This window comes from Semicossyphus pulcher, unplaced genomic scaffold (genome assembly GCF_022749685.1).
Source record: "Semicossyphus pulcher isolate SPU_LCO1_2020_fin unplaced genomic scaffold, fSemPul1.0.p SCAF_5, whole genome shotgun sequence".
NCBI lineage: Eukaryota > Metazoa > Chordata > Actinopteri > Labriformes > Labridae > Semicossyphus > Semicossyphus pulcher.
The window spans coordinates 3,029,337-3,054,887 of NW_027211726.1; the positions used below are offsets into that span (position 1 = coordinate 3,029,337).

The 25,551-nt window shown below is 41.2% G+C and overlaps 1 gene segment (V, D, J or C); it reads right to left on the reverse strand.

The window, feature by feature from the left end:
- Positions 1-607: 607 nt before the first annotated feature.
- LOC138608629 (Ig kappa chain V-III region MOPC 63-like) lies at positions 608-23,454 on the reverse strand. The segment is given in 4 exon segments: positions 608-933; positions 2,114-2,148; positions 22,930-23,260; positions 23,368-23,454. Coding segments are annotated over 4 exon segments (744 nt in total).
- Positions 23,455-25,551: the final 2,097 nt, after the last annotated feature.

The following is a 25,551-nucleotide window of genomic DNA, read 5'->3' on the forward strand; positions in this document are numbered from 1 at the left end:
TTTTCTATGTATGCATATCTACTGTAACATATTATTAAAGTATACTTTGGTACATGTACTGATGCATTTTTATTACCTCATCCATACCGTGCAATTATGTCTGTGCTAATACCTCTCATGTGCAATTGTTATTTATTCTGCAATATTTCACTTTACTTATCATCAACCATATCACCATGATACACACCGTGTGTGTTTTTGGTGCAGTTTTTTTGCACAAAAACGTAACCATCCACAATAAGTGAAAGGTGTACATAGTGTATATATTTATGATTATTTTTATATTATTGTATTTTATTGTCTTTTTGTCTTGCCTCTTTTATCCATCACTTGTTTTACCCTGTCCTTTACTTTGAGCCGATCAATAAAGTGTATCTTATCTAATCTTATCTTTAATGATACAGTCTGTATCAAAGAAAGAAAGTCTCAGGACAATTCACTGTTAGAATATACATGATCAAATCTTTATTGTTTGAAATGGTGAAACCATTAACACAAGCAGAAACACGTTCATGTTGAAACAGAGAGAAAAAGAGTTTAAGAGACAGGGGGTCGGACTGAGAGCAGGAGCAGAGGAAAACCAGGAGCAGAGTCCCAGTGAGTCAGATCAGTACTGGGAACACTGGTCTCTCCTCAGAGTCTCTGAGAGAGGAGTCTGGGAGCCCTGGGAGGCCTCACAGGTCACAGAGCCCACCTTCCTCCACTGGTCTGCAGTGAGCCTCAGGGTGCTGCTCCAGCTGTAGCGGCCGTCCTTCTCCAGCACCCCGGGGCTCCTGCTCTGCGCCCCGCTGCTGCTGCTGCCGCCGTCCACCTTCCAGGCCAGACTCCAGTCTGAGGGGAAGCCCTTGTTGGCCAGGCACATGAGCGTGGCCTTCCCCTGCTGCAGCTCCTCACTGGAGGGGGGCAGCACCGTCAGGGTGGGACGGACATCACCTAGGAGACACCAATCAGGTTAGAGGACAGGGAGCACACAGCTGTCAATCAAACAGCAGACACTTGGACACCTTTACTGTGTGAGAGTTGATTTTGTGCTTTAAGGAGTTTCTGTCAGATGTTTTTTCTGCTCCATCAGTCACTCACTCACACATTGTTTCACTTCCCTTTAAGAAGCCTCTCATGCACATCAGCACAGAGACAATCATCACACAGAATGACTTGAAATACACAGAACTAAGCTTGAATTGAAATATGAAATTTGGCCTGATTTTAAAACTTCTTCTGCATAATTATAACAAGCGTTAACAAACAGTATTATAAACTTTTGAGTCAAAACAGAAGCAAAGTGAAAATATGAAGTAACAATCAAATGACCATCCTAATCAAACAGGTCAATAGATTTTCAAAATGTCAAACAGTTTTTGAAAATATCTGAGATAGTGTTCATTTTTAAATGGAATGATTTATCTTTACATCGTTCATTTGACTTCAATCAATGACACTTAATTCATGTCCAAACGGTTATCATTGATTTGTAAAATTAAATGTAATATTGACAAAACATTTGAAAAACAGGTTTTATATTTTCTGCACTTCAAGCTTCAAGTTGAACTTTCAGTCTGACACTAATTTGTAAAGAACTGTTTAGTGAACTGTCCTGAGTGAACCTCCATGGTAAAGGAGGACAAATAAAAACATTCATAGTTAAAGTGTCACATTTAAAAAAGAAATATTTTCTGCATCAAACATGAACAAACTGAATTGAAACATTACTTTACACATTAGATTTAGTATTTGTGCAGAAACTTACTTCCAACATGCAGTCTGGTTCCTCCACCAAAAGTCCACCACAGTGATACAAACTCATTGAGCCGCCGTACAAAAACCTCTCACTGTAGAGAGACACGGCTCTCTGACTTTGACACACTGAACTAAACTTTCAAACTACCAAGATGCAATTTTACAATGAAAGTGAGAAACTATAATTAACCCAGCTTTATATTTTCCATTACAATGATTTTTTGTATTTCTATTGCTGGGCTGAATTTTGTCTATATCCCTGTAAAAACATTCAATTAAAAAGTGAAAGGAAACTTTTGTCCTCCAGTTTGAATAGAAAGAAACAATAAAGAAAAGAAGCTCCTGAAATCATTTCAAGTGTAAATATTTGACTTACTTCCAACATGCAGTCTGGTTCCTCCACCGAACGTGTACCACAGTGATACAAACTCATTGAGCCGCCGTACAAAAACCTCTCACTGTAGAGAGACACGGCTCTCTGACTTTGACACAAACAAACTCACCAAAATGAGTCTCTGTGTGCAACATTTTTACACATTCAATCAAAACTGACAATAATACAATGCTACAAAGTTTAAGACAGCATGTTTTTATTGATCATGTTTTAATGTTGGAACTATTTTGTTTCTGTAGTGTTTAATTTGTTAGAACCAAAGACATTTTTTCTACATCAATTTGTCCAGAAGCATGAACCTAAAATCAGATTGGATTGGTGTTAAAAGATGTTTAATCAATAGTCAGATTCATTGATTGATCCATTATTAAACAGCATAATCAGGGTAATAAAAGGGGACACACACACACACACACACACACACACACACTACAAACATATAGTATCCCAGATTCAACTTCACATCATTGTTGCTGTAACCTCCAATGAACATGAATTACAAAAATCTTAAATATGAAAAGAATAATTTGGTTGACATTAAATGACCATAATCATCACAGCTTCTTTCATCAATCTGTCTCCCATTATAACCTCCTCCCCGAGGGACACGATCATAGGCCTTCTCCAAGTCTACAAAACACATGTAGACTGGATGAGCAAACTCCCATACCCCCACAAGCAGCCCTGCAGGGGTAAAGAGTTGGTCCACTGTTCCATGTCCAGGAAGAAATCTGCATTGTTCCTCCTGTACCTGAGGATCGACCATCAGCCGAAGCCTCTTTTCCAGCACCCTGGAATAAACTTTATTTGTGAGGCTGAGAAGTGAGATGTCCTGATAGTCGGGGCTCACCCTCCAGTCCCCCTTATTGAAAATGGGAACCATCACCCCGGTCTGCCATTCCACAGGCACTGTCCCAGACCTCAACTGGACATTGAAGGCGCGTGTCAGCCATGTCAAGAGCCTTTAGCATCTCAGGTTTAATTTCATCTACACCTGTTGCCCTGCCACTGAGGAGCTTCTTGACCACCTCAGCGACCTCTGCCAAGGATATAGATCAGGCTTCCCAAGGATCCTCAGACTCTTGTTTTGGTTGGGATCAATGACTGTATATACAGATGGACAACGCGTCTCCATCTGCTCCCATTGTACGAAATTGATGCCAAAATAACCCCTGTGATAGGCGCTGCCACCTTGCGATGGTGACGTCATATGGAGCCAGAGACTGCGCAGTAGAGATCGGCGAGTGAAGCGGCCGTAGCCACTTCCGCTAACCGAAACACACACTTAACTTACCGAAAAAACAGCAAGGATCCCGTACACCGACGTGTTTCCAGCAGAACAGCTTCTCTGTGTTGGTCTGAGGTTATCGTTCACAGGTATGGAAACTTCAATGATTGTAGTGATTGTTTTAGTTACGTTTCCACGTTTTCGTCCTCCACTCTGCTCACCCGGAACTGATCGGCTGCAGGAGCCCAATTTGTCAACAGAGCTGTCAATCATCATTTTGACAGCATCAAATAACTAATTAAAAATAAACTTGTCAGAAAAATGAACACTTGGACGTAAATCAGCATGATAACTTTAATGACAGAAACCATGTTTGAGAAAAATGTATCGGGCGTGTATTTTGATTTTATAGTTTGACCCATGTCCCACCTGTTAACATGGAGGAGGCGGGCTTTATGACCTACACTGCAGCCAGTCAGCAGGGGGCGCTTTTAGGGAGCTGTCATGTCGTCCATCTTTTTATACAGTCTATGGTTGGAACCAAGCGTTCCTCAAAGTGTTCTTTCCATCGTCTGACGATATCCCCAGTCTGGTTCAGCAGTACTCCATCCCTGCAGGAGACAGCCTGAGCCAATCCCTGCATCCCCCTCCTGAGTCGTCTAACGGTTTGCCAGAACTTTCTCGAGGCTTTCTCCTCAGCCTCCCTGAAGTTCTCCCACACCCGAGTTTTTGCTTCAGCAACCACTGAAGCCACAGCCCTTCTGGCCACCTGGTACCTGTCTGCTGCCTCTGTAGACTCCTGGGGCAACCAAGCCCAAAAGGCCTCCTTCTTCAGCCTGATGACTTCCTTCACTGCTGGTGTCCACCAACATGTTCTCAGGTTCCCACCATGACAGGTACCAACGGCCTTCTGGACACCACTCCTAAAATCATTACATTTTCCAACTTTTCCACCGATTCCAGAAACAAGAGAAACACCTTGTGTCACTTACTGTGGCTTAAGATAGTGCTATCATGATTACATTTTTACAGTCACTCAATCGACTCATAAATCTTAACCTTAAATTCCTGAGCACAGCATGGAAGGTTGGAACATTATTAGATACAAACATAACACTTGCACTCGTCCACCTTGATACCTGAAGTAGGATTTGAAATGCATCATTGTATGCTACCTGAAGCTTTTTCATCTTAGCTTTAGTGTAGGTACACCACAGGTGGGCTGTGTCGAGTGGAGTACAGTCAGCTCTAAAAAGTTCTGTTTTAACAGCACCGGTGCACATCATCATCACTTAAGTCTGTGATGTAGCTGCTGCTAGAGCTCGAGCTAAATCGATTAATCTGCTGTAATTATCATCACTGTGGTTATTCAGCTGCTGTGTACTTAAACAGACACTAGTTTTCATCAAGCACTCTCGTTGTTGCATTAGCGTCATATCTGCTAAACCCTTAACTTTATACTCGCTTAGCCGTTAGCTTAGCAGCTAGCTTAATCAATTGAAATGTCTTCTCCTTCTCCCTCCTGCTCTCCTGATCTGCCCTGTTCGGTGTGTCAGATGTTTAGCTCTACCTCGACCTCCTTTACGGATAAGGGTACTTGTATGAAATGTAGTATTTTTGGAGCTATGGAGGCGAGGATCACGGAATTAGAGACGCGGCTCCGCACCTTGGAAAACCAAGCATCGCTAGCTGCTGTAATCAGCAGCAAGCCCCCAGGGCCAGTAGCCGGTGCGGGCCGACCTAGCGTAGCTTCTCCCCCGGCAACTCCCGAGCAGCCGGGATGCAGTGGCTGGGTTACTCTCAGAGGGAAGCATAGCCGCAAGACGAAGCACACGGTTCACCACCAACCACTTCACGTTTCGAACAAGTTTTCCCCACTCAGCGACACACCCGCTGAGAAACCAGCTCTGGTTATTGGCAGCTCCATAGTCAGAAACGTGAAGTTAGCGAAGCCAGCGGCCATAGTGAAATGTATTCCTGGGGCCAGAGCGGGCGACATCGAGTCAAATTTAAAACTGCTGACAAAGGATAATCGTAAATTTGATAAGATTGTAATTCATGTCGGCGTTAATGACTCCCGGTTACGTCAATCGGAAGTCACTAAAATTAATGTTGAGTCGGTGTGTGCATTTGCAAAGACGATGTCGGACTCCGTAGTTTTCTCTGGACCCCTGCCCAATCTGACGAGTGATGACATGTATAGCCGCATGTCATCATTCAACCGCTGGCTGTTGAGGTGGTGCCCAGCAAACGATGTGGGCTTCATAGATAACTGGCAGACATTCTGGGGAAAGCCTGGTCTTATCGGAAGAGACGGCATTCATCCCACTTTGGATGGTGCAGCTCTTTTGTCTCGTAATATGGCTAAGTTTGTTAGTCGTAAAACCTGACAAACCAGAGTTGAGACCAGGAGGCAGAGCTGTAGTCCTACACACTCCTCTGAGCTTCCCTGTGAGCAGTTTCCCAGCCACAATGTTAATGTTATAGAGACTGTGTCTGCCCCCCAACCCAGGCCTTTTATTACACTTAATTCAAACTCAAATAAAAAAGGAGTAAATCAAAAAAATTTAATAAAAATTAAAACAACAACCACAGTTATGCCAAAAAATATGAGAATTAAATGTGGTCTGTTAAATATCAGATCCCTGTCATCTAAAGCTCTATTAGTGAACGATCTGATATCAGATTATCATATTGATTTACTCTCTTTAACTGAGACTTGGCTGTGTCAGGAAGAATATGTCAGCTTAAATGAATCCACTCCTCCCGGTCATCTTAATACTCATATTCCTCGAGACACTGGTCGAGGTGGTGGAGTGGCAGCTATCTTCAGTTCTAGTCTTCTAATCAACCCTAGACCAAAACTTAGTTTCTGCTCTTTTGAAAGCCTTGTTCTGAGTTTTTCACACCCAGCTTGGAAAACTTTACAGCCTGTTTTATTTGTGATAGTATACCGCCCTCCTGGCGCATACTCTGATTTTCTAACTGAATTCTCAGAGTTTTTATCAGATTTAGTCCTGAGTTCAGATAAAATAATTATTGTAGGGGACTTCAATATTCATGTAGATGTTGATAATGATAATCTTAGCATGGCATTTATGTCCCTTTTGGACTCTATTGGTTTCACTCAAAGTGTAAACCAGCCTACTCACCGCTTTAACCACACCCTCCACCTTGTTCTAGCTTATGGCCTTGAAACCGAAAACTTAATTGTCTTCCCACAAAATCCTCTTTTATCAGATCACTATTTAGTAACATTCGATGTCCTATTAACCGACTACTCTCCAGTTAACAAAAATGTACTCACAAGATGTTTGTCTGATAGGACTGTAGCTAAATTTAAGGAAACAATTCCAGCTGCTTTTAATTCTTTACCACATCTGTTTACTACAGAAAGCTCTTATGCTAATGTTAGTCCCTCTCAGCTTGATCAGTTTGTTGATAGTCCTGCAGGTTTGCTGAGAAGTACTCTAGACTCGATTGCCCCCTTAAAAAAGAAGATTATTAAACGACAGAGGCTAGCTCCATGGTATGACTCAGAAACTCGTAACTTGAAGCAAATGTCGTGTAAATTTGAAAGAATGTGGCAAAACAGAAGAATCTCATTTATTCTGGCAAAATAGTCTTAATAAATACAGGAAGGCCCTACGGCATGCTCGAGGTGTCTACTACTCCTCCCTCATAGAAGAACATAAAAACAATCCCAGGTACCTTTTCAGCACTGTAGCCAGGCTGACAGAGAGTCACAGCTCCACTGAGCCAAGTATTCCTATAGGCCTCAGCAGTGACGATTTCATGAGCTTCTTTAATGACAAAATCCTAAAGATTAGAGACTCTGTAACCTCCTGCCGTTACCTGGTGCAGATGTATCTTTGGAAGCTGCTCACACACCTGATGTTTACACTGTTTTTCTCCAATTGACCTTCCTGAGCTAAATTCTCTGATATCTTCGTCTAAACCATCGACCTGTCTTTTAGACCCGATTCCAACCAAGCTGCTTAAGGAAGTCTTTCCCTCAATTAGCACTTCTTTACTAGATATGATCAATATGTCTTTATCGACGGGCTATGTACCCCAGTCTTTTAAACTAGCTGTAATTAAGCCACTTCTTAAAAAGCCTTCCCTAGATTCAGGCACCTTAGCTAACTATAGACCTATATCTAACCTTCCTTTTATCTCAAAGATCCTTGACAAAGCAGTCGCTAATCAATTATGTGACTGTCTTCATAACAACAGTTTATTTGAGGACTGTCGGTCAGGATTTAGAGTCCACCACAGCACTGAGACAGCACTGAGAGTTTCAAATGATCTACTTCCTGCTTCAGACAGAGGACTTCTCTCTGTACTCGTCCTGTTAGATCTTAGTGCCGCTTTCGACACGATAGACCATCACATCCTGTTACAGAGACTAGAACATTTAATGTTCATTACAGGATCTGCATTAAGTTGGTTTGAATCTTATTGATCAGATCAATCTCAGTTTGTTAATGTTCATGATGTGTCCTCTATGCAAACCAAAGTTAGTCATGGAGTTCCACAAGGTTCTGTGCTCGGACCGATTCTTTTTACCTTATATATGCTTCCTCTGGGTAATATCATGATGAAACACTCTATTAATTTTCATTGTTATGCAGATGATACTCAATTATACTTATCTATGAAGCCAGACGAAACCAATCAGCTATCTAAACTAGAAGCATGCCTTAAGGACATAAAGATCTGGATGACTAGAAACTTTCTGCTACTTAATTCAGACAAAACTGAAGTTATTGTGCTCGGCCCAAAACACCTTAGAGATTCTTTCTCTAATGATATAGCTGCCCTAGATGGCATCAGCCTGGCATCCAGCACTACTGTTAGGAATCTGGGAGTTCTATTTGATCAGGATACGTCCTTCATCTCAAACATAAAACAAATATCAAGGACAGCCTTCTTTCATCTTTGCAACAAACATCAGACACATCCTGTCTCAACACGATGCAGAAAAACTAGTCCATGCATTCGTTACTTCCAGGTTGGATTATTGTAACTCGTTACTATCAGGCTGCCCTAATAAGTCACTAAAAACTCTGCAGCTGGTACAAAATGCTGCAGCGAGTGTGCTGACAAGAACTAGGAAGAGAGATCACATCTCTCCTGTATTGGCCTCTCTGCACTGGCTTCCTGTAAAATCTAGAATAGAATTTAAAATCCTTCTTCTTACTTACAAAGCTCTTAATGGTCAGGCACCATCATATCTTAAAGAGCTCATAGTGCCATATTACCCCTCTAGAACATTGCGCTCCCAGGATGCAGGCCTGCTTGTGGTACCTAAAGTCTCTAGGAGTAGTGTTGGAGGTAGAGCCTTCAATTACCAGGCCCCCCTCCTCTGGAACAATCTACCAGTCAGGGTCCGGGAGGCAGACACCCTCTCTTCTTTTAAGAGTTCAAACTTTCCTCTTTGATAAAGCTTATAGTTAGGGCTGGCTCAGGCTGGGACCAGCCCATAGTTATGCTGCTATAGGTTTAGACTACCGGGGGATCTGACACACCAAGCTCCTCTCTCTCTCTCTCTCGAAAGATTGTGCAAAAAGACATGTTTTAGGTTGCTTTACAAAGAAGAAATGGTTGTGACAGAACTCCTTTCTTGTGGCAGAAAATTCCATAGAGAGTCACAGGCCATAGTGACTTAAAGCACCATAAACTGATTTAGCATTAATTCTCAGAATGATGAGAAGACCTCTATGATTATCTAAGGGATTTGCCTTGTGTGTATTGAGTGTGCATGTGAGTATTTAAACACCAATTCAATTCTTTGTTTAACTGAAAGCCAGCCACCTCTTGGTTTTGGTTAAACTCTGGCTGCAGCATTTTGAATAAGCTTGAGTTTTTTTAAACAACTGCTTTGTCAGTCCAATAAAAAGTGCATAGCAGTAATCTAATTTACTTGAAATAAATGTATGAACCAGCTTTTCAGAGTCAGACTGTGACAAAAAGCATCTTACTTCAGAGATATTTCTAAGATGATGAAAGACAGTCTTAGAATGTTAGCTATATGTTTATGAAGGTATAGATCCACATCTAAAGTAAAACCTAAGTGCTCACATGGCTTTACTGACAAAGGAGTTAAAAAAGGGAGAATCTGTTGCCTCAGAGCCGTTGGACCCACTAAAAGAATCTCTGTTTTGCTCTAAATCAGCTGTAAAAGGTTTGTTGCAATCCAATATTTAATATCAGCAGCGCACTGAATGAGGTCATTAGCTGGGCTAAGATGACTGGCAGTGACAGATATATATAACTGTGTTTCACCAGCATAAGAATGATATAGAATATTATACTGCTGAATGATATGACGATAAAATTAGCATCCGATATGCAGCTTCTGATTCTGCAGTTAAGGGTAAGGGAAACGTAACTTACATTACCGGGAGACTGACCCATCTGTTTTAGCTCTCCTTCTGTTATAAAAGCAGGTTGATATCAAGCAGCAAAGCTTTAACATTGTCTGAAACCCATTTAAGCATTTTTTTTACTTTTGTTGACACAGTTACGGGAAATTTAACTATTTTCCTCGCATTCAGATCACTTTGAATAAGGTCTCGTTCAAAAACCAAAGCATTTCAAATTGTCTTACCAATACTCATTCATTGTAAGGAGGCCAAATATTCTTTAAAACACTGTTTTCAGCCTTCATTTAATTTCTTCAAATGCAATTAAGGGAGATTTTACTGTTTTTTTGGCATTTAGACCACACTGGACATTGATCAATTTGTCAACTGATAATGGTCAACCTGACTCACTGCCAACATTAGCTAAATGCAATATGAACCTATTGTATTCTAGGCTATATGTATAGTATATCCATGATTGAAAGTAGGCTATACTTTATTACTTAAATAACAGTAAATCAATAACAGACCAGAAGCATTAGGAATGCAAAATACTGCCATATAATTACTTAAAGAGAAAATATTATGTATGTGTTTTGTTGATCTGCAGTGAAACTACAGGCCCACACTGACTGACTTTTAAAGACCGATACTCAACATGGGACAACAGGATACAACCATTCATGCGGAGCATAAGTAGACAGAGTCTAAGCGTAAATAGAGCCTCTGGTCTAAAGCTTTCAAACTTTGAAAATGTTTGGTTTGATAGTTCATGTTTGAACGGAATCTCTTTTGGATTATGTTTTGTTTCGCACGTTCATTTGATTATCTGTAAACAAACTGTTTGTCTCTCGAAGTCTGGGTTCAGTTTTGGACCATGTGATGTCCAGGAAGTGACTTTGTGCAAGCTCAGTCACCTTGTTTGTCCTGCAGCTCTTTGTCATCTTTACAAGAGTGTAGTCTCTTCTGGATTATACACGTTGTCGTGAAGGTTATACAGACATTGTAGAAGAAATATGGCAGTAAACCAGTGTTCCTGTTCTATCATTTGCCTGTATCAGTCTATAGCACCATGTACTTTGTGCCTAAAAGAGTGGAGGGACTGGAACCTGCACTGAGATCATTTGTGAAGAGCCATGTCACCCTTCAGTCTCATACATTGCAAGGTTGTACAAGCTCAACTTCTTTTTCGTTACATCTTTGAATATAAACTGCTAACATAGTCCAGGGAGTAGGTTAGCTTCAAAAGCTAGGGAGCCTCAAAAGGCTTTCCAGTCCCTTACAGGCAGTTTTCTTTTTTGGGGGCAATCAATTGCATACATATGCCACACATAAGCATTCACTTAAATGAAAGCCTAACAGTGCAGCAGCTGTAACCATACCGGACATAGTTAATTGAAAAAAGTAGCAGTGACATTATAATACCAGTAATATAATAAATATGGCTAGGTAAATTGTCTGTTGTTGAACATTCATCGTGTGGAAGGTAAAAGTCAGGGAAATAATCACAATAATAATTAATAATAACACAAAAGACCTTCAGTTTTGGAGTTATCATAATGGATTACTATTACAAAGTCCTCAAAAAGACAATGAGGTTCCAGGAGACATGACAATGCCTGCAAAAGGGATATGATTGCAATGAAGCATTTCTCAGAACTGCGCAACTGTTAGCATTCAGCTGTAATCTAGCATGGAATCTGATGCTTAAGTACTCTTTAAGGTGTCACTCAGCATATAATGTGAATACTGGATTACAGTGCTTTATTCTCATTACCAATCTCTGCATCATGAAATAAGGTATGTGACACTTTTGACTTTGTTTCCCAAAGTGTCCAATCTTTTGGTTTTTAATAGTTCTGGAGTGGTTAAGAGTTCCCATGTGCCTTCTGACAGTACAATGTCTCAAGATATTTACTTTCCATTTTTTCACAATACACAGTTTTGTTACATTTGGTACGGTTCATTTAAGGTATGAACATAGACCGACCTCAATCTAACTAATTACAGAAATCACTGCATCTTTTTTAAATTAATGTCAATAATGTCAAAGTTTCTGCAATTGTTCTTGCTGACACCACCAAATCAATATCAGTATGATGAAAACAACTGAAGTATGGAAGATCTCCATGACTGTTCAGCCTACTTTCCTTTAGTATTTCCTTCTTTTCCTGCCTCGGAATGTCTGACAATGAATGAATGACCTTAGTGCACATGTGATTTTGTTTACAAATTTTGGAATATTTTGTAAAAGAACACACTAGAAAAAAAAAATCAACACGTCTATAGACATTTTAAGTTCATACATAAATCTCTGAGACAAGAAACTAGGGGTGGTACACCAAATATGTTATATTTTGAACACTGACTTATTGTCAGCTGTCTTTCAGTGTGTGGAGCAGCTGAGGAACCTGTCTTTACCACTGACCGACAGATTTTTAATGAATCTAAACAGTGTCAATTTCAGCCCCAAGACAGGACATCCCATGGTGATAAAAATACATGTGTACTGATAACTAGAAACACATAGCTTTCTTTCTCTCAAAATAATGATCCCTGGTCATACAACTCCAACTACAAGGCATTATGTAATCACTTTATCAATGACAGTCAAACATCTGACCATGCAAATCAGTCTGCAACATTATCTGATATATAGCTGGGACACTTTTTGGAAAACTGAGATCTGTGTTAAAATCTATGTTACACACCTATTGACGGAAAGGTGAATTATAAGGACAATGTAAAAATGATCAGGACCTTCCGGCAGACAGCCAATCAGAAGCTCAGAATCATACACAATTGTGAATATTCATGAGGTCCTGCTATACCACCACCTGGCTGTAGGGGGCACTGTGATGATACACAGATTATACACAAAGTCAGGTCTATGTGTACTAACAGGTCATGTCCAGTTTTTTTTATATTTAGGGTCTATGGACCAATAGAAACACTTCTACACTTTTAGAATTTTTTCCAAATTAGCAGGACACCGACCCTGTCCTGCTAATTCTAAATGCCCTTCTACTGTGGTGTGTATTCTGACCAAATGTCCTTTTAATACACATATACCAACACACACACACACACAGACACACACTTTTTTAAAGTACAAACAACAGCTTTCATCTATTTTATTCAGTTATAATCATATTATCTTATCTGTTTTGTCAAACAACCAGTGAAGGATGAGAAAGGGTTGGTCATGACCTTTGACCTCAAACCTTCCTGCACACCGACTCAGTACCATTTCAACCTCATAATTCAAAGAAAACACAAAGACAGATGATCATCTGAGAACTTATAAGGTCCAAACAAAGCTTTACATCCTTTAAATGATATGTTTTTATATGTTAGCTCACATATATTTGGCTCCTCACTGAAGTTAAATGTCCAAAGATGAAGCTGTGAGAACTCTGTTATCACTTCAGCCAGTTGGTAACATCTGACAGTCGTCTGTTTCTGCAGTAAAACCATCAAACAAGATAAAACAGTGGAGCTAAAGGGCTAATTGTTGTGCACAAAGTACATCAAACTGAAACTCTATTATTCCACAAGGAGACTGGACACGTTCCAAGATGATCCATTATTCCAATGAAAGTGTAATTAATGGATCAGGTACTTTGACTCAGGTGATGAGTGAAAGAACAAAGAGTCTCATTCATTTCTAGGTCCATGCTCAACACAAAGTTACTACCATCTTATTCTGTGAAGCGTCTCCCTCGTACCTACTGTGGCACACAGTTAATGTTGTTATTATGAGTTGATCAGAGTCTCTTCAGAAAACATGAAGCGTTTGATTTCTTAAAATGCTTTTTCTTTGCTGTGATTTTATATGACTAAAAATGAAGGAGATAAAGGTCTCAGACTGGAGTCACAGTTTTTATATGAAGAGTTGTTCCCTTTTTTATTACAGGACACAAATAACTCACAAACACCTGTTTATTGAAAATTCATCTCAGTTATACATTTTATGAAAAGAATTAAAAAGAACCAACACAGAAAAAATACCAAACATGTGACTAACATGTCCACAAGTCACCAGATCAGTGTTCTATAAGATTATTCAAGTTTTTGAGCTCTGAGGGGGAAACAGCATGATATGTTGATGTCAGCTACAGTTCACTGACTCGGACATGGTGGTCTGCAGCACAGGGGCTCCACAGGGTACAGTGCTCTCCCCCTTTGTCTTCACCCTGTACACTTCGGACTACAGTTACGACTCTGGGAGCTGTCACCTCCAGAAGTTCTGCGATGATACAGCCATCATCGGGTGTGTATCTGAGGGGAGCGAACAGGAGTACAGGGAGGTCATCACAGAGTTTATCAACTGGTGTGAGCTAAACCATCTTCAGCTCAACGCCAGCAAGACGAAGGAGGTGGTGATTGACTTCTGCAGGAGGACACCCCGGACTGCACCGGTGAACATCCAGGGATTGGATATTGAGAGGGTGGAGACCTACAAGTACCTGGGAGTTCACCTCAGTAACAAACTGGACTGGTCACACAACACAGACGTCTTGCACGTGCTGAGGAGACTGAGGTCCTCTGGAGTATGCGGGGCTCTGTTACGGAAATTTTACGGCACTGTGGTGACGTCTGCACTTTTCTATGCAGTGGTCTGCTGGGGAGGAGGGAGCACAGAGAGGGACAGGAAGAGACTAAACAGACTGGTCAGGAGGGCCGGTTCTGTCCTGGACTGTCCTCTGGACTCCATAGAGGAGGTGGGTGAGAGGAGGATGTTAGCCAAGCTGACATCTATCATGGACAACCCCTCCCACCCCCTGCATGAGACTGTGGGGACCTTAAGCAGCTCCTTCAGCAGCAGACTGAGACACCCACCCTGCGAGAAGGAGCGCTACCGCAGATCCTTCAGCCCATCTGCAGACTTTATAACATCAGCATCACTGTCTGATCACAATACTCTGTCACTCATCCACCAGTCACTACATGGCAGCTGCTTTGCACTGTTTTTCTATGTGTGCATATCTACTGTAACATATTATTAAAGTATACTTTGGTACATGTACTGATGCATTTTTATTACCTCATCCATACCGTGCAATTATGTCTGTGCTAATACCTCTCATGTGCAATTGTTATTTATTCTGCAATATTTCACTTTACTTATCATCAACCATATCACCATGATACACACCGTGTGTGTTTTTGGTGCAGTTTTTTTGCACAAAAACGTAACCATCCACAATAAGTGAAAGGTGTACATAGTGTATATATTTATGATTATTTTTATATTATTGTATTTTATTGTCTTTTTGTCTTGCCTCTTTTATCCATCACTTGTTTTACCCTGTCCTTTACTTTGAGCCGATCAATAAAGTGTATCTTATCTAATCTTATCTTTAATGATACAGTCTGTATCAAAGAAAGAAAGTCTCAGGACAATTCACTGTTAGAATATACATGATCAAATCTTTATTGTTTGAAATGGTGAAACCATTAACACAAGCAGAAACACGTTCATGTTGAAACAGAGAGAAAAAGAGTTTAAGAGACAGGGGGTCGGACTGAGAGCAGGAGCAGAGGAAAACCAGGAGCAGAGTCCCAGTGAGTCAGATCAGTACTGGGAACACTGGTCTCTCCTCAGAGTCTCTGAGAGAGGAGTCTGGGAGCCCTGGGAGGCCTCACAGGTCACAGAGCCCACCTTCCTCCACTGGTCTGCAGTGAGCCTCAGGGTGCTGCTCCAGCTGTAGCGGCCGTCCTCCAGCACCCCGGGGCTCCTGCTCTGCGCCCCGCTGCTGCTGCTGCTGCCGTCCACCTTCCAGGCCAGACTCCAGTCTGAGGGGAAGCCCTTGTTGGCCAGGCACATGAGCGTGGCCTTCCCCTGCTGCAGCTCCTCATCGGAGGGGGGCAGCACCGTCAGGGTGGGGACGAGTCGTCCCACTGGAGGAGGCAACAGAGAGACAACATGAAGAAAGTAGAAGAAGAAAACTCCACCCTGTTAGATGCAGCCTAAGTCTGCTGGGTCTCTTCCTCAGATTGGATGAAAGTGGTCTTCTGTGTTTCACTTCCCTCTCTGAGCTGAGTAACCATGACAACAGACAGGCATCACTGCTGAACCATGAAACAGACAGGTTTCAGTGCTAAAGATAACGTCTCAAGCGGGAAAGTCTTCAGTGTTCAATCATTACATGTTCTGAAAAATACAACGAGCCTTCACCTTCAGCTCGTTCCAAACTCATCAGAGTGTTTTAATTCTCACCATTTCCACAAACATCACTATTTAAACAGGACAAAAGAGACACTTTACTGCTGAGAAACTGTGTCACTGCTAAAATACAGTGTGTAGTAGCTGCAGTGACATTATAATATCCATTGATTGTACTGAGTATGTGAAATGATCCGACTGTGGGAAGAGCAAGTAAGACACATGCAATTGTTACTGATAATACTCTCACTAAATAAATACTTTGTAGATTTCTTGATCTGAAATATAATAATTATCACATTTAAACAATGTAACATTTATTTCAGTCTGAGTTTCAAAAAGATCTTTTAATGAGGGAAAAGTTTGTTATCTAACTTTTGAAGAACAATAAAATGATGATCGTATACTAACTGTCATTATGAACATTGGAGTGAAGCTAAAGACTTCTTTCATCAGACACAATGTTATCTGTACAACACTGGAGTAATGCTGACATCAATTATATTAAGATTTAGTTTCAAAGACAAAATGTTTTGTTTGTATTCAATAAACAAGAAAAATGACTGAGTTTGAGTTCATGTAGAAGTCAAAGTTACTTACAGTTAACTTCCAGTCTGGTTCCTCCACCGAACGTGTACCACAGTGATACAAACTCATTGAGCCGCCGTACAAAAACCTCTCACTGTAGAGAGACACGGCTCTCTGACTTTGACACAAACAAACTCACCAAAATGAGTCTCTGTGTGCAAGATTTTTACACATTCAATCAAAACTGACAATAATACAATGCTACAAAGTTTAAGACAGCATGTTTTTATTGATCATGTTTTAATGTTGGAACTATTTTGTTTCTGTAGTGTTTAATTTGTTAGAACCAAAGACATTTTTTCTCCATCAATTTGTCCAGAAGCATGAACCTAAAATCAGATTGGATTGGTGTTAAAAGATGTTTAATCAATAGTCAGATTCATTGATTGATCCATTATTAAACAGCATCATCAGGGTAATAAAAGTCCCTGTTGGAGTCGGTCAGAGCATTTCCATAGAGAGCCACTTTGCATCAGCAGCACCATGCTCCAGTGCTCTGGGAGAGTTTATAGTCCTGACAGTTGAACACTGGATGACTGACAGCTGTCCTTCATGACAACAGAAGCCACAGAAATCCTCCTCATCAAAAACATGACTTTGACCTCCGTCCTCATCTGGACTCTCCTCTGCTGCTGCTTCACAGGTAAAGTCCAGAGAATCAAACTCCTCTCCTCTATGAACATCCGTCCCTCTGAAATGAAGCCGACAAAACCATGACGCTGCTTTATGTGTTTGTCTCTGTATCCTCAGAGTCCAGAGGCCAGGTCACAGTGACTCAGCCTGCAGCAGTGAGCTCTGCTGTGGGAGGCTCCGTCACCATCACATGTAGGACCAGTCAGAATGTTTATAGTTCGGGCAGCAGCCACTATTTAAACTGGTACCAACAGAAAAATGGAGGAACTCCTAAACGGCTCATTTATGCTGCTAGCTATCGAGCATCAGGGATTCCAGATCGTTTTACAGGCAGTGGATCAAACTCTGACTTCACTCTGACCATCAGTGGAGTCCAGGCTGAAGATGCAGCAGTTTACTACTGTCAGAGTTTTCACAGCATCAACAGTCAGTATGTGTTCACACAGTGAAAAAGCGTCGGACAAAAACCTCCCTCAGTCAGACTGAACAGAAACTGAACTGACTGCTGCAGCTGGAAGCTACTGCAGATACTGATACACTTCACTGAGGACACACACACACACACACACACACACACACACACACGATCTTCTCCTGACCTGTGTTATAAGAAAAGAATAGCAGGATGACAAAAGGCTGGTTATAACCTTCGACTTCAGACTTGATCAATGAATTTTAACAATGTTTGGTGTGAGTTAATTATCAGTCAGAAATTATTAAAATAAATGAATAAGGCAGAAACGTTTTGGAAGAATGTTTCAACGTAGTGAGTTTCAAACTAAAGTGCTTTCCCTCTGAACAAACGATATCAGAAAGCTGTTTGAAGCTAAAACAGATTTCCTTGTTAAAAATCGTGATCATTTAAAAGGTCATGAAAGGGATACTGTGGCAGGGCTGCCTGCTAAGCCTGGTCGTCTCTTGTCTTGTGGATAAGGGGCACACAGTCAGCTTGGTCCATCTTTCTTCAGTCTGAATTTGTCTCAGGAACCCTTCTCTTCTTTTCAGAATGTTTCAGGTTCTTCAGGTGATATCATCCTGACTCAGTCTCCTGGAGCTCAGTCTGTTGTTCCAGGACAGACTGTTTCTATCAGATGTAAAGCCAGTTCATCTGTGAGCGATGATCTGGTACCTTCAGAAACCTGGAGAAGCTCCTAAACTCCTGATTCATGGTTCTACGACCCGTTAATCTGAAGTTTCAGATCATTTCAGTTGGAGATTATTACTGTCAGCATGATTACAGCTTCCCGTTCACAGATTGATACGTCGTACAAAAACCTCCAGCACTGGTTCCCAAACGTTTTCAACTGGGCCCCCCTTTGGTAGATGAACATGTTTTCAAGAGGGACACTGAAGTTATCATGAGTACACCTTTCTTCTTTCCTACAACTTCATTCACAACATGAGAGACAAACCTACAACAACTATTTTCCCCGATCATTGAGGCATGACAAAGTTCAAAGACAAACACTTGTTACTATTCTGGCTTCTTGTCTAACTAACGGTTCTGATGTGAAATAAATGGAAAAGAAAACCAGACAGAAATCAACATATTATAATTCTTTTTTTATTGTGTTGAACAATTAAAAATATCAACAAATCAGCAAGCAAGAACAAATGTTTAACTAGAGACACAGCGAGAAAGAGACGGTGTATCACAGTGCAGACAGGAAGCAGGAGAAGGGTAAAACCATAGCAGAGAGCTATCAAGTCAGATCAGTACTGGGAACACTGGTCTCTCCTCAGAGTCTCTGAGAGAGGAGTCTGGGAGCCCTGGGAGGCCTCACAGGTCACAGAGCCCACCTTCCTCCACTGGTCTGCAGTGAGCCTCAGGGTGCTGCTCCAGCTGTAGCGTCCGTCCTCCAGCACCCCGGGGCTCCTGCTCTGCGCCCCGCTGCTGCTGCTGCTGCCGTCCACCTTCCAGGCCAGACTCCAGTCTGAGGGGAAGCCCTTGTTGGCCAGGCACATGAGCGTGGCCTTCCCCTGCTGCAGCTCCTGATCGGAGGGGGGCAGCACCGTCAGGGTGGGGACGAGTCGTCCCACTGGAGGAGGCAACAGAGAGACAACATGAAGAAAGTAGAAGAAGAAAACTCCACCCTGTTAGATGCAGCCTAAGTCTGCTGGGTGTCCTCCTCAGATTGGATGAAAGTGGTCTTCTGTGTTTCACTTCCCTCTCTGAGCTGAGTAACCATGACAACAGACAGGCATCACTGCTGAACCATGAAACAGACAGGTTTCAGTGCTAAAGATAACGTCTCAGGCGGGAAAGTCTTCAGTGTTCAATCATTACACGTTCTGAAAAATACAACGAGCCTTCACCTTCAGCTCGTTCCAAACTCATCAGAGTGTTTTAATTCTCACCATTTCCACAAACATCACTATTTAAACAGGACAAAAGAGACACTTTACTGCTGAGAAACTGTGTCACTGCTAAAATACAGTGTGTAGTAGCTGCAGTGACATTATAATATCCATTGATTGTACTGAGTATGTGAAATGATCCGACTGTGGGAAGAGCAAGTAAGACACATGCAATTGTTACTGATAATACTCTCACTAAATAAATACTTTGTAGATTTCTTGATCTGAAATATAATAATTATCACATTTAAACAATGTAACATTTATTTCAGTCTGAGTTTCAAAAAGATCTTTTAATGAGGGAAAAGTTTGTTATCTAACTTTTGAAGAACAATAAAATGATGATCGTATACTAACTGTCATTATGAACATTGGAGTGAAGCTAAAGACTTCTTTCATCAGACACAATGTTATCTGTACAACACTGGAGTAATGCTGACATCAATTATATTAAGATTTAGTTTCAAAGACAAAATGTTTTGTTTGTATTCAATAAACAAGAAAAATGACTGAGTTTGAGTTCATGTAGAAGTCAAAGTTACTTACAGTTAACTTCCAGTCTGGTTCCTCCACCGAACGTGTCCCACAGTGATACAAACTCATTGAGCCGCCGTACAAAAACCTCTCACTGTAGAGAGACACGGCTCTCTGACTTTGACACAAACAAACTCACCAAAATGAGTCTCTGTGTGCAACATTTTTACACATTCAATCAAAACTGACAATAATACAATGCTACAAAGTTTAAGACAGCATGTTTTTATTGATCATGTTTTAATGTTGGAACTATTTTGTTTCTGTAGTGTTTAATTTGTTAGAACCAAAGACATTTTTTCTACATCAACTTGTCCAGAAGCATGAACCTAAAATCAGATTGGATTGGTGTTAAAAGATGTTTAATCAATAGTCAGATTCATTGATCGATCCATTATTTAACAGCATCATCAATCAAATCCAACTTTATTTGTAAAGCACTTTAAAACAACCACAGAGGACCAAAGTTCTGTACAGAAGAATAAAAGACACAAAATACACAGCTCACACGAGGCATAAGATACAAATAAATAAATAGAAAGAGATAAAAAATAAATAAAATAGACATAAAATACAAATAAAATCAACGCCTTACAAGGTGTCAAAGGCCAAGGAGAAGAGGTGGGTTTTAAGAAGACATTTAAAAACAGACAGTGAAGAGGCCTGTCTAATGTGCAGAGGCAGATCTTTCCACAGTTTTGGAGCCACAACAGCAAAGGCACGGTCCCCTCTGAGCTTACGCTTAGTTGTTGGCACACTCAGAAGCAGCTGATCGGCTGACCTGAGAGCACGGGTGGGTGCATAGGGGTGTAGCAGCTCAGAGAGGTAGGGCGGGGCAAGACCACTGACAGATTGAAAAGCAAATAAAATAGTTTTGAAATGGATCCTAAAATGTACGGGCAACCAGTGGAGTGAGGCTAGAATGGGGGAAATGTGCTCATGTTTACGTGTGCCAGTTAAAAGACACGCAGCAGCGTTTTGTACCATCTGGAGACAGGCGATGGAGGACCCACTAACCCCCACATACAGTGCATTACAGTAATCCAGCCGAGTGGTGACAAAGGCGTGGATTACTGTCTCAAAGTGCTGCCTCGGAAGAATTGGCTTTATTTTGTTCAGCTGCCTCAACTGGAAAAAGCTTGACTTAACGACAGTCCTGATCTGACTGTCGAGCACAAGATCAGAGTCCATTTTAACCCCTAGGTTTGTGATGGTGGGCTTAATATACTGGGACAAGGAGCCAGGATCTCCAAGGGAGGTCCCAGAGGTGCCTCTTTGCCTGTCTCTATCCTGCATCTCCTTCTATCCCATTTTCGGCCTGTCCAGTCTCTTCAGATGTTCAACATGAGTCTGGTTCTGCTCGAGGTTTCTGCCTGTTAAAAGGAAGTTTTTCTGCCAATGTGCCGAATATTGCTAAGTGCTACTCATGGTGATTCATGTTGGGCCTCTCTTTAAATAACATAACAAAGAGACGGTCTAGACCTGCTCTGTTTGTAAAGTGTCTTGAGATAACTCTGGTTATGACTTGGCGCTATACAAATAAAATTGGATTGATTGATTGATTGATTGATTGATTGAACGTCAGAGTCTGGACCTCATCCTGGGAGGTGGATTCATCCCCACCTAAGATGAGTCCAACCACCGTCCGGTCACCTGCTAATTCTATAATAGAGTTTGAGGCATGGGTGGGTGTGCAGTCAAATGTGTAAAGTGAGTACAGTAGTGGGCTCAGCTCCAGCCCTGTGGGGAACCAGTGCTGAGAGTGAGGGTGGAGGAGAGGTGGGGGCGGAGCTTGACACACTGAGGGTGATTTATGAGAAAGTCCATAATCCAGGGTCAGAGGTGAGCGGAAAGGCCGAGGTGAAGCAGTTACCTTATCTGCATGTCTGGTAGGATTGTTCTGAAGGCGGAGCTGTAGTCAGTGAAAAGCATCCCGACGTAGGTCCCTCTGTGTTCCAGAGGTTCTCGTGTCGTGTGAAGAGCTAAGGTGATGCCATCCTCCGAGGACCTGTTTTCCCTGTCTGCAAATTGATGAGGGTGGAAGGTGGGAGGGAGGCTGGTTTAAATATGCCTCAGTACTAGTCTCTCAAGGCACTTTGTAACAATGGGACTGAGAGTGACGGGTCTGTAATCATTTAGACTGTCGACAGCAGGCTTCTTTGGGACTGGGATGATCATGGCTGATTGAAGGCAGGGTGGGACGATAGCATGTGCAAGGGACAGATTAAAGATGTTAGTGAAGACAGCAGCAAGCTCGTCTGCGCAGGCCTTAAGAACCTTTAATAAAAAGTACATTGTTTCAATGCTTTCCTGCTGAATGCTTCAATTATGAACTTTAATTTTCTGTGTCAGTGTCTTGTGCCTCAATGAAGGATATCATGTTTGTCAGTCACTGAGTTAGACTCCAAGATTGGATGTTTGTCCAACACCTCTTGTGGCACTCATAGACAGTATGTGCATTTGTGTAAAGTGTAAAGTGTTTAAATCTAATAAATGAAGTGAAAGTTATTGTGTGTGTGTGTGTGTGTGTGTGTGTGTGTGGGTGTGTTGTGGTTCATATTTTCTTTCAACCAAATTTAGTTGAAATGTCTTTTATCAAGCTTAAGGTCAGAGGTCATGACCAATCTTTTCTTGTCCAACAGTGATTGTCTGAGAAAACAAATGAGAAAATATGACCATAATTGTATTAAATAGGTGGAGAAAAGCTTTTTCTGCTTGACAAAAGTATGTGTGTGTCTGTGTGTGCGTGTGTGTGTGTCTGTGTGTGTGTGTGCGTGCGTGTGTGTGTGTGTGTGTGTGTGTGTGTGTGTCCTCAGTGAAGTGTATCAGTCTCTGCAGTAGCTTCCAGCTGCAGCAGTCAGTTCAGTTTCTGTTCAGTCTGACTGAGGGAGGTTTTTGTACGACGCTTTTTCACTGTGTGAACACACCCTGACTGTTGATCTCGTGAAGACTCTGACAGTAGTAAACTGCTGCATCTTCAGCCTGGACTCCACTGATGGTCAGAGTGAAGTCAGAGTTTGATCCACTGCCTGTAAAACGACCTGGAATCCCTGATTCTCGAGTGCTAGCATAGTAAATGAGTAGTTTAGGAGTTCCTCCATCTTTCTGTTGGTACCAGGCTAAGGCATGTTTAGTAGGGTTGCTGCCCCAACTATAAACATTCTGACTGGTCCTACATGTGATCCTGACAGAGCCTCCCAGAGCAGAGCTCACTGCTGCAGGCTGAGTCAGTGTGACCTGGCCTCTGGACTCTGAGGATACAGAGACAAACACATAAAGCAGCGTCATGGTTTTGTCGACTTCATTTCAGAGGGACGGATGTTCATAGAGGAGAGGAGTTTGATTCTCTGGACTTTACCTGTGAAGCAGCAGCAGAGGAGAGTCCAGATGAGGACGGAGGTCAAAGTCATGTTTTTGATGAGGAGGATTTCTGTGGCTTCTGTTGTCATGAAGGACAGCTGTCAGTCATCCAGTGTTCAACTGTCAGGACTATAAACTCTCCCAGAGCACTGGAGCATGGTGCTGCTGATGCAAAGTGGCTCTCTATGGAAATGCTCTGACCGACTCCAACAGGGACTCTGCTTCTGGTTTCACCCTGCTGCTGCTCTCAGTCTGCACTGTGTTGAGCTGTCTCTCTCTGTTTTGCATGTTTGTCTGTTACCATTAAAATTGGTCATATTTGGTATATAATCTACTCATAATGATAAAAGCATAGCAACAGAAAACCAACGAGTCACATCACTGAAGTCTGCTGTTGATGCTTCAGATGTTGTAAGTCCTTAACTGGGAAGAAACTGCTGCTCGAGTAAATATGCAAGTTTGAACTGGTCTATTTATTTAATACTTAATTATAAAATGTATCTTAATTTAGGAGCAATCCAGCGGGAGAAAAATGTACATGGAAGCAGTTGAAAATAAAATACCAGAACATCATTCAAAGGTGCGGCTCAGGCAGAACAGGCTCATGGCTGAACCTCACTTCAATCCTATTTTAAATATTAAACTCATGAAATATCGTTCAGTGGCTGTTTTAATGTGCATTAGCTTCATCCCTAACATGATGCTGACTTCACATACATTATAATTCATGTTGATTAAACTGAATTGTGTTAGTTTAAAAACATCCAATAACTTACGCCGTCTTATCTGAGCGCTCTCGGCAGTGGTGGTGGAAAATCTAATAATGATGACTTTGACACAGATTTGTCTTTTGATTTTTTTTTTATCATGATTATAAAAGACTTTTGCAAAGAGGTCAGAGCAGCACAGAGACACAACGTTTCTTCTTTTAATTCCGTAACCGCTCAAACACACGCGTGAGACGGGCTGAATGAATGAGGAAGTTGAATGAGGGTTTTATATTCTAGAGGGAGGAGACAGAGCGAAACTTTCCTGAAGAAAACCTGCTCGCGACCAGGTTAGGTTCACAGACACAGTTACCATAGTAACCAAGTCAGAGTTAAAGTTACCTCTCTTTCTGAAACGGCAAACCCGAGGTTTCCCTCATTTCAGGTTTAACAAACTCGGGGTTTTCACTAAACCCGCTTTCTGAAACGGACCCCTGCTCTTTTTGTAAAGTGTCTTGAGATAACTCTGGTTATGATTTGGCGCTATACAAATAAAATTTGATTTGATTTGATTTGATTTAAGGAAAAAGGAAACATAAAATCATGTTAATTCAATCAGTCAATTCAATCAGATAAGGTAACATTCAAATCTCTTCATTGAAAATCATCTTCATTAAATCATGTTGAAGCCATCATTCATTTAGCATAATCAATCTCATGTCATGGTAAATATTAAATGTAGTCATTACAATTTTAATCATATTCATGCCAATTGTAAATCATTCCATTTAAACTGTTTTTAAATACTATTTATTCATTTTACATCAAGTTTAATCTAACTTTTTAATGCTGATTTTTAAAGATTAAAATTTCCTCATTACTAACTTAAGAACTTTATTTCTACAAACTAAAATTAATCAGTCATTTTTTCACCGATCATTACTAATTTAATTTCAATTTAAAATGACATCAATTAATGAAATTACTTTCAGGAAATAAACTTGACCAAAAATATCATGGCAGCTTTAAATGTCTAAATTTCCATATAACATTTGAAATATAATTAAGCCCATCAAAAATGCAGATCACAAACACAACAAGGCTCCAAACTAACATCAGCCGCCTTAAATAATTCAGGCATCAACCACAGATTATCGCATTAAATGCTACATAAAGCGATCAAACATATCTGATTCTAATGCAGCGCAGTCACACAAAGTTACACACAATCCAAAGTAACCAAAGTAACAAAGAATGAATGAATCAAGCGGACCGCCTGCACAACATAACACCACATCAAACTTCAACTGTTCTCGTGCCGACTAACAGATCATATTATCTACAATCAATCAAACATATACATACCAATAGCGTCTCTGTGCTCGTCTAAGCATTGATGCAAACAAACTTTTCATCGGCTCGTTTCTCCCTGAAGGAGCCTGCCATGCTGGGCAAACAAAAGACAAAACGCAGCT